This window comes from Bos indicus x Bos taurus, chromosome 14 (genome assembly GCF_003369695.1).
Source record: "Bos indicus x Bos taurus breed Angus x Brahman F1 hybrid chromosome 14, Bos_hybrid_MaternalHap_v2.0, whole genome shotgun sequence".
NCBI lineage: Eukaryota > Metazoa > Chordata > Mammalia > Artiodactyla > Bovidae > Bos > Bos indicus x Bos taurus.
The window spans coordinates 66,321,897-66,335,702 of record NC_040089.1 but is presented as its reverse complement, the minus strand read 5'-3'; the positions used below and the strand labels follow the sequence as shown (position 1 = coordinate 66,335,702).

Sequence of the window (13,806 nt, the reverse complement as noted above, 5' to 3'; positions counted from 1 at the left end):
TGAGTTTATTAAGAGCTGTACTAAAGTCCAGACGTGAGCTCTTTTATTAAACTTTCTCTTTATTTTTTAACTGGAAGATAATTGCTTTACAATGTTGTATTGTATTCACTGTACAACAATGCTTGTTGAGCCCTTTTGCTAGTAAAGGCTTAGAAGTTTCACTAAAAATATTTTTTGATAGACAGACACACAGTACAGCACAGAGCTGAGTATTCATTTCTCAGCGTCAACCAGAAGTCTAAGATTTACATAAGCAGTGTCTATTTATTTTCTATGTTGAAGAGAAACCTATCTCTATGAGACCATAGGTTCCAAATATCAATAAAGAAAAAGTGACTTGCTAAGGTTCTGTCAATATGATAGCAAGGAAGCATTTTCTGGAAACACAGTTTTTCTGCAGGAAGAAGACAGTGTTCTCTTTTTGTCTTCAGTTCAGTTCAGTTCAGTCGCTCAGTCGTGTCCGACTCTTTTGTGACCCCATGAATCGCAGCACGCCAGGCCTCCCTGTCCATCGCCAACTCCCGGAGTTCACTCAAACTCATGTCCATTGATTCGGTGATGCCATCCAGCCATCTCATCCTCTGTCGTCCCCTTCGCCTCCTGCCCCCAATCCCTCCCAACATCAGAGTCTTTTCCAATCAGTCAACTCTTTGCATGAGGTGGCCAAAGTACTGGAGTTTCAGCTTCAGCATCATTCCCTCCAAAGAAATCCCAGGGCTGATCTCCTTCAGAATGGACTGGTTGGATCTCCTTGCAGTCCAAGGGACTCTCAAGAGTCTTCTCCAACACCACAGTTCAAAAGCATCAATTCTTCGGCGCTCAGCTTTCTTCACAGTACAACTCTCACATCCATACATGACCACTGGAAAAATCATAGCCTTGACTAGATGGACTTTTGTTGGCAAAGTAATGTCTCTGCTTTTGAATATGCTATCTAGGTTGGTCATAACTTTCCTTCCAAGGAGTAAGCATCTTTTAATTTCATGGCTGCAGTCACCGTCTACAGTGATTTTGGAGCCCAAAAAAATAACATCTGACACTGTTTCCACTGTTTCCCCATCTATTTGCCATGAAGTGATGGGACCAGATGCCATGATCTTAGTTTTCTGAATGTTGAGCTTTAAGCCAACTTTTTCACTCTCCTCTTTCACCTTCATCAAGAGGCTTTTGAGTTCCTCTTCACTTTCTGCCATAAGGGTGGTGTCATCTGCATATCTGAGGTTATTGATATTTCTCCAAGCTTTTGTCTTAGGTCCCTTGAAATTACTGTTGCATATAATTCTACAATTTAGCTGAAACCCACAGAAAGTTGAAAATAATTTTTATCTGATATCAAATATCTGTAAGTCAAAGGCAATGTGAAGAAGAAATACTACCTTTGATTTACTTGGTCATAATATATCTGAGCTTTGTTCCTTTTAGCTCTTGAAAAGTATGTGTGTGTGTGTGTGTGTGTGTGAGTGTGAGTGTCTGTGTGTACAGTGTTTAAAATAACAGGTGGTGGCCAACTAGAAAAAGCCTAATTTTAAAAAAACTAAAACTATACTTTGACTTGAAGGGTACCAGGGCATACTTCCAAATCAGGCATTTTCTCTCTGTTAAAAGTCATAATTAACATAAGAGACCAGGTGATAAATTCTAAAAATAAACCCTCTACCTAAACAAACAGGCCCTTACAGCTGGGCCCCTCTTCACCTTAAACATTTTCAACTGAATCATTTTACATATTTTCTATAGATTATGAAAATAGTCATACTTTAGCTAATCCAGAAATTTACAATATCTATAGACATGTATGCCACTTGACGGTTTCAGTTTATAAGGTTAGCTCTTGAGGGACTTAGATTTCCTCTTAAACACTTGGCTTGAAACTAGAGCGTGATGTGGTGAGGGGTTTGTGGTCCGAAGAGCCAGGTTTCCCAAATAGATCATTAACTGCGAAAGAGTTGAACACACTGTTCCTTCCTCTCAGAACCTTAGAATTGTAAAGGCCACCTAATTCAATCACCATCTGATGTTAAATTATACTTAAATACAAAACAAAAACAAAACTAGAATTCTTTAGCAAAACCAACTATCAGTTGCTAGAGTTAATCATTATATTTTCAAAGCATGCACCATCACCCCCTGATTAATCACTGTTTATTGTAACTCTCCAAGTTATTTCTAGGCTGGTGTTGAGTTCTAAATGAGAGAGGGGGGTGGCTGGGGAGCATGGTTAATGAGGATGGGTGGGAATACCGAATTGTAGTGCAGTATCATTCTAATGCTGTAGATATAAAAATAGGAAGTACTTACATCTGCATAGAAAAAAACCCCGAAGAAACGACATCAAGATACTATCAATGATTATCTCTAGGCACTAGGATTATGAATAAACTTTAAACTCATTTTTTCAAACTATAAAGGTATACATGCTCATTCAAAAAGAAATGGAAAATACAGAGAAGTCTAGAAAGAAAAATAAAAATCACCTGCCATCTCAGCAGTCATCCTCAAATCATTCTTAACATTTGAGACTTGTAATTATTTTTCTATTGCTAAGCACAGATATATCATAACATGTGAACCATACAATATATATTACTTAGGAACCTGTTTTCCATTGCCATTAAGTATTTTCTACGCCAGTAAGTATTCTTCTAACACACGATTTGTACAAATGTATACTATATTTTGGTAATTCCATGTGCTTGAATATTTAGATTGTATCCATTTTTTTTGGTATTAAAAATGAAGCTGTGATGAATATCCTTGAATACAAATCTTTGTATATCATTCTTCCAGTATCTGTAGGAAAACACTTAAAGGGCAACAATTACTGTTTTTCTGAAATCTATTGGCAAACTATCTTCTACAGGGGAACAGACACACTTCCATCATGTCATGCTGCAGTGCTCAACTACATGGATTTTTATGTTTTACATGAAAACATTTTATATTTTCTTGGTATCTTTCTCTGTTTTCTTAATTCTCAACAACAGATGTGTATTACTTTCATCATTATAACAGTTCCATTTTTGGCCCAACATTATACTGAGCCATGTTTGAAAGTCAGCCTTCTCAGTTTATTCCTAGTTTTTCACCAGAACTGATTCTTGGGCTTATTTACCTGTCCATTGCTTTCCTGTTTTCTATTTTGTTAATGTTTGCCTTTACTTTTATTAATTGATCTTTTCTGCTGGCCTCAGCTTTATTTTGGGGCTTTCTCCCTGACTTCTTACTAACTTATTTATTTAATTATTGGCTGCGCTGGCTCTCTGTTGCTCTTCTCAGGCTTTCTCCAGCTGTGGCCAGTAGAGGCTATTTTGTAGTTGCGTCATATTGCAGTGGCTTCTCTTGTTGTAGCGCCTGGGCTCCAGGCACGTGGGCTTCAGAAGTTGTGCACGTGGGCTCAGCAGTTGTGACTTGATGGCTTTGCTGCTGCTGCTGCTGCTAAATCGCTTCAGTCGTGTCCGACTCTGTGCGACCCCATAGACGGCAGCCCACCAGGCTCCCCCGTCCCTGGGATTCTCCAGGCAAGAACACTGGAGTGGGTTGCCATTTCCTTCTCCAATGCATGAAAGTGAAAAGTCAAAGTGAAGTCATTCAGTCGTGTCTGACTCTTAGTGACCCCATGGACTGCAGCCTTCCAGGCTCCTCCATCCATGGGATTCTCCAGGCAAGTAGTACTGGAGTGGGGTGCCAATGGGCTTAATAGTTGTGGTTCACGGGTTTAGTTGCCTCACAACATGTGGGATCTTCCCTGACCAGGGATTGAACCAGCACCCCCTGCTTTGCAAGGAGAATGCCAAACCACTGGGCCACCAGGGAAGCCCTCCCCTGATTTCTTGAGTTGAGTGCTTAACTGACTTACATTTAAAGCAATGAATCTCCTTCTGAATACAGCATTAGTCATAAACTATAGGTTTAATATTGTTTTCACAATAATTTAAGAAATAAATGTTGTAATGAAATTGAGGTTTCTGTTTCAGCCCAGCTGCAGTTTAAGTGTAGTGTTTAACATTCCCAGGCGGTATTGCTTTACTGGTTTCTATTTTTGTTATTATTTTCGGCTTTTCTTTCACTGTGATCTGAAAATGTGGTCTGTACTATTTCAACTTCCTGGAATTTATCAAAAATGTCTTTGTGGCCAATTATAAGATCAGCTTTTGTAAATGTTACACAGGCACTTGAAAGAAGGTATATTCTCTGCTTTCTGGATTTGGAGTTCAACAATAGAACTGCCAGATCAAAATTAAGCATTCAGTTTCTCTAATTTTACATATTTTTCTGTCTACTTATTTCCATGAGCTAAGAGTAATATTCTACTTATATTTCTGTTAATGTACTTTCTGAAATAGCTGCTGCCCAGTCTACTGAAGGCCTCAGTCCCCTAAGGCCTCCCCTTCTAAGTTCCAGTTCTACCCTGATTGGGCTTCCCAGGCAGCTCAGAGGGTAGAGAATCCTGCAATTTAGGAGACGTGGATTTGATCCCTGGGTCGGGAAGATCCCCACAGAGGAGGACATGGCAACCTACTCCAGTGTTCTTGCCTGGAGAATCCCATGGACAGAGGAGCCTGGTGGGCTACAGTCCACAGAGTCGCACAGCCAGACGTGACTGAGTACGCTTGCACCATGAGGGTGCCTCCAGGATCCTCCACTGCACTTAACGCTTCTGCCTTGATTTTAACTTATATGGTAATCTCACAACCTTCTGCTTTCTTTTACTTTCAATCTGAGTTACCTTGCTTTAGATGAAATTATATATGAAGTCAAAATATTTCACAACCAGCAAGGGCCAATCAGGATGCTATTTCAGTAATCCTTATGGAGCTGAACCAGAGCAAACAGGCTGAATCCAATTTGAGAATCGTTTTCAAAATCAATAGTGGAATTTTTCTGAAATCCAATTTGGAACTCTTTCTTTTTCACTTGGTAAACTTAGCCCATTTATCTTTATGATCAAAGCTGATATATATGGTCTTAATTCTGTTATCTTACTTTGTTTTTTCAAGAAGATTTAAAATTCCCTTTATTTTCAATATTTTCTGGGTAGTGTACATCTTCTCAGTTTGCTTTTGTTCTCCCTGTCTGGTAATTTGGAAGAAAACAAAGTTTCTTTTCTGTTCTTTTGATCAACTGCATACTTGAATGTGTTCTAGAGTAAATTTGTTTCTATATAGTAACTACCACAAATGCAAATCTTCCAATTCAAAGTCAGGGCAAACAACACAGGATGGATGGGTCATCTTATTGGCAAAGAAGAGGAAAAGGGAGGATTATAAATAAAAATCTTTAAAAAGGGAATTTCCCAAATTATTAGTGAGATTTCCTAGTGTTGAGATATTATATATATATATATATAGAGAGAGAGAGAGAGAGACAGAGAGACAGAGAGAGAGACAGAGACAGAGAGACAGACAGACAGACAGAGATGGAGGAGTGGGGAAGGAAAATAGGTTTTAAAATATAGAGAGGGCTTACGTAGGCATCAGTTTTCAAATCTTATAAGATATATCTGGAAAAAAGGAAATGGGTAGGTAAATGAGTGAGAGAAATGTTGTATTTAAGAAAATCACTGACTTGCCTGGTGGTCCAGTGGTTAAGAATCTGCCTTCCGATGCAGGGGACATGGGTTTGATTCCCTGGTTAGGGAATAAGATCCCACACACCGTGGGGCAACTAAGCCCATGGGCCTCAACTGCTGAGCTTGCAGGCATCAGCAAGACAACCCACATGTTCTGAGCCTGCATACCACAATGAAAAGTCCCGCATGCCTCAACTAAGACCTGATGCAGCCAAAAATAAATAAATAAGAACAAAAAAAATCATACTGCTCACATTTGTGTTTCATATTAGCCATGTTTTAAATTTTTCTTAAAAAATGTAAACAGGATAGGCTTTGATAGTTCATTTCTGATATAAAAGTTTCAATTGGGTTGATTCAGTTGTTTCTTTAATTATTTACTGCCAAAAAAAAAAAAAAAAAAAACCCTCAAATTGTCAGAGAGTAAAGAGAATTATCAAGAAGTAAAATTCCTTTGCTGCTGCTAAGTCGCTTCGGTCGTGCCCGACTCCGTGCGACCGCATAGACGGTAGCCCACCAGGCTGCCCGTCCCTGGGATTCTCCAGGCAAGAACTCCTTTAATATACTAAAAAAATAAACACATATCCATTGTAGCAATGGACATGCAAAGTATAATTGGCATAACTGGGAGTTTCTTTCTACAGATCAGAATTCAAAAGTAGAAACAATGAGAAAAAACAGAACGCTCAAATATTTCCCCTCTAAACTCCTTTATAACTTAGCATGGCTAGATTAGAGAATTAGAAAATAAGACATATCCTTACCTAGGAGTGCCACCAGGGTTAGCAGTATCACAATATGTTTCATTCCTTTTCTTTTATGGAAATACAGGAGGATGCAGAAAACTAATATTTCTAAAATCTAGAAAGGGAAATAGGAAGAGTAAAGTTTAAATTATTCTACACAAAGTCTTCAGAATGCCACTTTTTGATTTTGCAATGAGTATCATACGAGGGTTGAGGGTGACTAGAGTTCCCAAGGACAATTCTAAATACATGAGAACAACATAAGGAGCCTCAGCCATCCAAACTCAAGAGTTCTACCACCACCTACAGGGCAATGACACCCAGCTCTAGATCTCCAGTTCTCCCTGCAACTCCAGTCTCATTTACCCAGGCATCGACCAGACATTCCCACGGGCATGTTCAACAGCCATATCATATGAATATGGGCAACACTTAACACTCTTTGAGGGGGAGGGGCTGTACCATGGGGCTTGTAGGATCTTAGTTCCCTGACCAGGGATGGAACCCATATACCGTGCAGTAGAAGTGCGGAATCTTAACCACTGGACTGCCAGAGAAATCCCAACACTTAACTCTTTTTTTTTTCCCCTCTCCATCAACAAGGTTGAATTGTTATGGCTCATTCCAGTGATAACAAAAATAAAGAATCAATGGTACAACATTTAGAAGACTATTTTTTTGTGTGTGGTTTTGGAAACAATTTTTTTTTTCCTTTTAAATATATTTAATTTATTTATTTGGCTGTGTGGGGTCTTAGTTGCAGCATGCTGGATCTTTCATTGTATCAAGTGGGGTCTAGAGCCCTGACCAGGGATTGAACTCTGCCCCCTGCACTAAGCGCAGACTCTCAGCCACTGGACCACCAGGGAAGCCCCTGGAAACACAGTTTGACTCTTGTTATAAAAATAATATACCATATTATTAAGATCTGTAACCATATTATGGTATTATATACCATAATAATAATATGTGTAACACTTTACTTATGCCCAAGGTAGCTGATAGGATGGAAACCAGGACTCAATACACATTTTCTTCACTGGTTTGGGCAACACTTAATTCATGATCGCCTAGCTTCTCTGCCTGTTCCTACTGGGCCCCTACCCCCTTAGGAGGTGCCCTGTTGCACAAGCTGAAAAGTCCTCTCTTTCCCTCCCTCCCCCCACCCTCTCTGACTGTTGCAACAGCTTCTACTTTGTCTTTGACTTGACTCCTGTCTCTTAATCATCCAGCCATTGAGCAACTAGAGGAGTCATTTAAAAATGCAATTTGGATAATGAACTATTTCATTCATAGAGACTCATTACTTGTCTGATATACATATTAGGTATTTACAGTACTATGACAAGTACCACTGCGCCCTCTACCCAACCTGAGACGAGAACCCATCAATCTCCGTGAAGTCTTCCCTTCACAGCTGCTCTCCCCTTCTGTGGCCTCCCCAGGAACCACTGTATTGAATTTTGTGTTTACCATTCATTTTCTTTAATTATGTTTCTATGCATTCCCAAATGATACCATTTATTTTTACACATTTGTTCTTTATACAAGTGGAGTCATATACTTGCCTTTGCTCATTTGCTTTTTTTTTCCCACTGTGTATTATAAGATTCATCCAGGATGATACATGTAGTAAAAATATAAATTAGACCTAGTCATTCCTTTGCTTAAGACTCCTGGGACCTCATCATCGGGTATGGCTGGCTCATGGATGGTCCACCTGCAGTAGCTACAACGGCTTCCCCACCGCCCCACTTCGGTTCTTTGTGGTTCTCAGGCTGCTCCTGCCTTTGGGCCTTTGCACTGACAGTTTGCCCTGCCTGGAATGCGCTTTCCCTGAGCTTTTATTTGCACAATGATTCCTAGTCACTCAGACCCTTGGAGAGGTCTTCCTAGATCATTCTGTTCTAACAGAGTCACCTAGTCATCCTTTCACAACCTCGACTTCAGGTGGCAACTGTAGAGTGTCTTAACCATGACCTGTCCATGTGTTTGTTTCTTGTCTGTCTCCACCAGCACATCAGCTCTGTAAGAACAGGAACCTTTTCTGCCTCCAGTGCCTGGCACTCAGTTGGTCACTCAATAAGTATTTTTGGAATTAATGAGTCAATTACACATCAAATTTATTATCAACAGTTTGCCAAAAAACAGACCAAATGTCTAATAAACTGAGTATTCAATAAGTATTGATTGACTGAATGTCTAAAATTTTCCTTCCTTTAAGAAAACGAGTATAATTTTGAACCCTCAATTTTATTTTTTAGTTTTTTTTTTCTTTTTTGAGGTCCTTAAGATAATCCAAAAGTTGTCTGAGAAAACCTTACAGACACCTGAGAAAAGAAGAGAAGTGAAAGGCAAAGAAGAGATGGAAAGATATACCCAAGTGAATGCAGAGTTCCAGAGAGTAGCAAGGAGAGAGAAGAAAGACTTCTTAAGTGAACAATACAAAGAAATAGAGGAAAACAATAGAATGGGAAGGACTAGAGATCTCTTCAAGAAAATTAGAGATACCAAGGGAGCAATGCAAGGATGGCACAATAAAGACAGAAATGGCAAAGACCTAACAGAAGAAGAGGAGATTAAGAAGAGGGGGCAAGAATACACAGAACTATACAAAAAAGATCTGAATTACCCAGGCATGATGGTGTGGTCACTCACCTAGAGCCAGACATCCTGGAGTGTGAAGTCAAGTGGGCCTTAGGAAGCATTACTATGAACAAAGCTAGTGGAGGTGATAGAATTCCAGCTGAACTATTCCTTAAAGATGATGCTGTTAAAGTGCTGCACTCGATGCATCAGGAACTTTGGAAAACACAGCAGTGGCCACAAGACTGGAAAAGGTCAGTTTTCATTCTAATCCCAAAGAAGGCCAATGCCAAAGAATGTTCAAACTACCATACAATTGCACTCATTCCGCATGCTAGAAAGGTAATGGTCAAAATCCTTCAAGCTAAGTTTCAGCAATAAGTGAATCAAGAACTTCCAGATGTACAAGCTGGATTTAGAAAAGGCAGAGGAACCAGAAATTAAGTTGCCATCATCCATTGGGTCATAAAGAAAGCAAGGGAATTCTAGAAAAACATCTTCCTTCACTGACTATGCTAAAGCCTTTGACTGTGTGGATCACAACAAACTATGGAAAATTTTTTAAAGAGATGGGACTACCAGACCACCTTACCTGTCTTCTTAGAAACCTGTATATACATCAAGAAGTAACAGAACCAGACATGGAACAATGGACTGGTTCAAAATTGGGAAAGAAGTCCATCAAGGCTGGATATTGTCATCCTGCTTATTTAACTTATATGCAGAGTACATCATATGAAATGCCAGGCTGGGTGAATCACAAGCTGGAATCAAGACTGCCAGGAGAAATATCAACAACCTCAGATATGCAGATGATACCACTCTAATGGGAAAAACTTGAAGAGGAGCTACATAGCCTCTTGAGGAAGTTGAAAGAGGAGAGTGAAAAAACTGGCTTAAAACTCAACATTCAAAAAGCTAAGATCATGGCATCCTGTCCCATCATTTCATGGCAAATAGATGGGGAAAAAGTGGAAACAGTGACAGACTTTTATTTTCTCAGGCTCCAAAATCACTGCGAATGGTGACCGTTCCTTGGAAGGAAAGCTATGATAAAACTAGGCAGTATATTAAAAAGCAGAGACATCACTTTGCTGACAAAGGTGCTTACAGTCAAAGCTATGGTTTTTCCAGTAGTCATGTACAAGTATGAGAGTCAGGTCATAAAGAAGGCTGAGCACTGAAGAATTGATGCTTTTGAACTGTGGTGCTGGAGAAGACTCTTGGGAGTCCCTTGGACAACAAGGAGATCAAACCAGTCAATCCTAAAGGAAATCAATCCTGAATATTCATTGGAAGGATTGATGTTGAAGCTCCAATAGTTTGGCCACCTGATGCGAAGAGCTGACTCAGTGAAAAGACAGTGAGGCTGGGAAAGATTGAGAGCAGGAGGAGAAGGGGGTGACAGAGAATGAGATGGTTGGATGGCATCATTGACACAATTTGAGCAAACTCAGGGAGATAGTGAAGGACAGGGAAACCTGGTGTGCTGCAGTCCATGAGGTCACGAAGAGTCAGATATGACTTAGCGACTGATCAACCACAACAAGATACCTGAAGCAAAGCTCTTTTCTTTCCCCCAAAGAGACAGTATCTCTGGACTGAAATTATAAATATGAATGTTTACATTGGACACGTAAAAATATCAGCACTAGTTTTTTTTTTTTCTTTCTTAAAAATGATGAGAGTTGGGTGCCAGGAGCCGGTGAGGCATTCCACTCGTGACAAAGGTCATGAGGAAGAAGGCTCGGCATACGCAAAGGTGGGATCGAGCCTTGGGAGTCCCCCTGGATATTCTTGAGCATCTTCCCCCCAAAACCAGAGTCTGCCTACTTTATTGCTTTGTGCTCTCACCTCTGACTTTACTGGGGGCTGTCCCCCACCACTATCTCGCTCTCTCTGTCAAAGAGTTAACTTATAGCTCCAATTAATAAAGTTCCTGGGCAATTAGGAGTGTTTAAATCCAGCCCCCTCAGATAGCTCTCTAACTTGCCTGTCAAGTTTACCCGGACTCCTACAGCTATGCATACGATTGTTTACAGTCTCCCAGCCTCGAGGGGCATGGGAAGCTTAAGATATTCAAATAGCTTAGAGCCTCTCAGAGAGTTAGAAACTGTCCGAATAAAACTAGTAAAAGATTTCATTGATGAACCAATGCTTGTTGCCAAGTTTTCACATCCCCTGTATTGTATCCTTGAATATGTATTAATTAATATAGTTGGTATGTAGAAAAAATAAGTAGCGGCCTTAGTGTTAGCGACTTTAGATCCTTAAGGTAATAAATTCTTTCCTTTGTTGTAAACCCATTACACATCCACCTTATAGGAATGCAATTTTATCTAACACCTTCGGAAGATGGCGCCAAACCTTAAAATAATTACTCTTAGAGAAAATAAGTCTTTGTCAAGAGTCATAAAATGTTAATAGGCCTTCTGGCCAGAAGATGATATAAATCACCTAAACCATTTGTATACGATAAATTTGCAGGAAAGAAACCCTGGTTTTTGATAAGGATCAAAGACTGCTGACTTGGCATCCCCTATTATCCTCTATGTGTAACTTAGGGTATAAAAACCCCCGTTGAAAATAAAGCTACGGGCCTTGCTCACCAAAGCTTGGTCTCCCCATGTCATTCTCCTCCTCAATTTCCAGCTGAGTCTCCATCTGGAGCGCGAAGGTCCTCTGCGACCATTTATTTGCCTGGGCTTCTAAGACCCACTAGAGAAGGTGTCTAAGGTGGGGCACCTTCCTCTATTCAAGAGGGTGCCTGCGGCCTCTGTGGTCAGAGCTAACCTGGTGTCACAGGTTATATTGATTTTCTGCGTAAACCAAGCTACTCAGCCTCTTTTCTCCACTGAATTTTCCTACTGAGCTATCCTCATTCTATTACTCTTTATATCTTTAATGAATATTTAAATAAATAGGTCGCTGAAGCTCTCTCTCCTTCTAATACCCTGGATCAGCCGGGGCTGGACCCCAGCAGTTGGGGATTTCACTACTTTCAGGATTGCATTTTACTCATGGAGTCTTTTCTAAATAAACACAAATGTCTCTTGTTCCAACTCAAGGTTTCACCCATTGCTTTGTTTCTCCCTTTAATCCTCTGTGGGTATGGAAAGCAGCAGGATCATATCTTTCTCACTTAAAACCTTTTCATCTAATACGGAAGATTAACTCATCCCTTAGTCTTGTCTTTTTCCTGGCAAATGAAACCAATTATTTTAACTTTTTCTTATAGGACTTATTTGCCAGACCTTTAATTTAATCAGGTTGTGCTACAAAATCTTTTCAACTCTTATCTCTTCACCTTCCCGAAAGCTGCCATGAAAACCGAAACATCCCTCTCAGCTTGGTCTCCCCTCAACCAGAGGAGTCCATTTCTCACGTGACGCAGTTACAGACAGCTCCCAGCAGCCTTTGGGATCATGGTATTTGTGGCTGGAGGGAAGGCAGCCACTCCTACACCAAGGCATAGAGCATGTTAGCTCAACCTGTTAGCATGCCGATTATTTTTTTGCGGGGGATTTTGGTAGCTATCAGTTTAAAAAAATCACATGTGACTTTTTTTGCAAACTTCATCTCTATGATTTCAGATCAATAAAATATGAGTTTCTGTTATTCACAGAATGACTGTTATTTGCCCCTGGGTTCTGTCCTGTGGCAAGAGATCACAGAGCTCCCAGGAGTAAGATATCCAAGCCGCATGAGTTAATGTTAATTTTTTTCTTAGTAACATTTTCCCTCCTCTCTGAACAAAAATTCAGTATTAAAGAAGCTGTGACTTCTGCAGGTTGCTGCAACCCAGAAGAAGCAGCTTTGCTCACTGCTATCTCAGAGGCCAGAAGTGATAACAGCACAGGGTGCACGCTCTCCACAGGCTTTACGTGTACAAATTCATTTAATTCTCACAACCGTCTCAGAAGGTGGGCGCTACTATTATCCTCGTTTTACAGATAAGGATACCAAGGCTCAGAGGGGTTTCCACTGGTAGGTAGGGTGATGTCCCACCCCACCTCAAGATGTCCATGCCCTGGTCTCTGGAACTTGTGTGCATGTTATATTACACAGCAAAGGGGCTTCCCAGACATGATTAAGGCTATGGACCTTGAGATGCAGAGATTATCCTGGATTGTCCAAGTGGGCCCAGAGTAGTCACAAGGGTCCTTAAAAGCAGAGAACCTTCCCAGCTGCGGTCAGAGAGAGATGTAACATGAGAAAGACCCAAGTCAAGGAATGCTGGCCGCCTCTAGAAGTTGGAAAAGGCAAGGAAACAGATTCTTCCCCAGGGGCGCTAGCAAGGAATACAGCTCTGCCAATATCTTGATTTTAGTCCATGAGACCCATGTTGAATCTCTGACTTTCAAAACTGTTAAGAAAATAAAATCGCATTGTTTTAAGCCACTAAATTGTGTGACAGTTGGTTATAGGAAACATAGGAAACTAATTCAGGTTTGGGTACTTGAAGTCTTTCCAGAGGAACAAAATCTTCAGGATGAGTTTTCTGAATTGATGCTGGGTTTTTCTGGATTCATTCTCTAATTGAATTTAAAGGCACTCCTCACCCTGTTTTCGGCAGAGGATGAGGTGGTTAGCTAACATCACCAACTCAATGGACATGAATTTGAGCAAACTCTGGGAAGACAGTAAAGGACAGAGGAGTCTGGTGTGCTGCAATCCATGGGGTTACAAAGAGTAGACACAACTTAACGACTCAACAACAACAATAACAATCACTTTGTTTTCAGTGGCAAAAAGAGCACTGGCAGTCCATGGGATGGTGTGACAAGAGAGATACACAACATTTCACCACTGGAAACCCCACTCCCAGTACCAAGCCTGCAGTCATCTCATCTTCTCAAGTTCTCTCTGAAAGTGTAGCTTTTGATATAGTGTCCTTGTCCAAAA

General features: G+C 40.4%; 1 protein-coding gene across 3 annotated transcripts in view; it reads right to left on the bottom strand.

Annotated features, from left to right (window-relative positions):
• The window catches only part of NIPAL2 (NIPA like domain containing 2), a 91,194-nt gene that overhangs the window by 13,187 nt on the left and 64,201 nt on the right, over positions 1-13,806 (bottom strand). For all 3 annotated transcript variants that reach the window (XM_027561463.1, XM_027561464.1, XM_027561465.1), the window contains exon 6: positions 6,334-6,430. In XM_027561463.1, the coding sequence (XP_027417264.1) occupies positions 6,334-6,430 (97 nt within the window). The remainder of the gene's footprint in view (positions 1-6,333; positions 6,431-13,806) is intronic.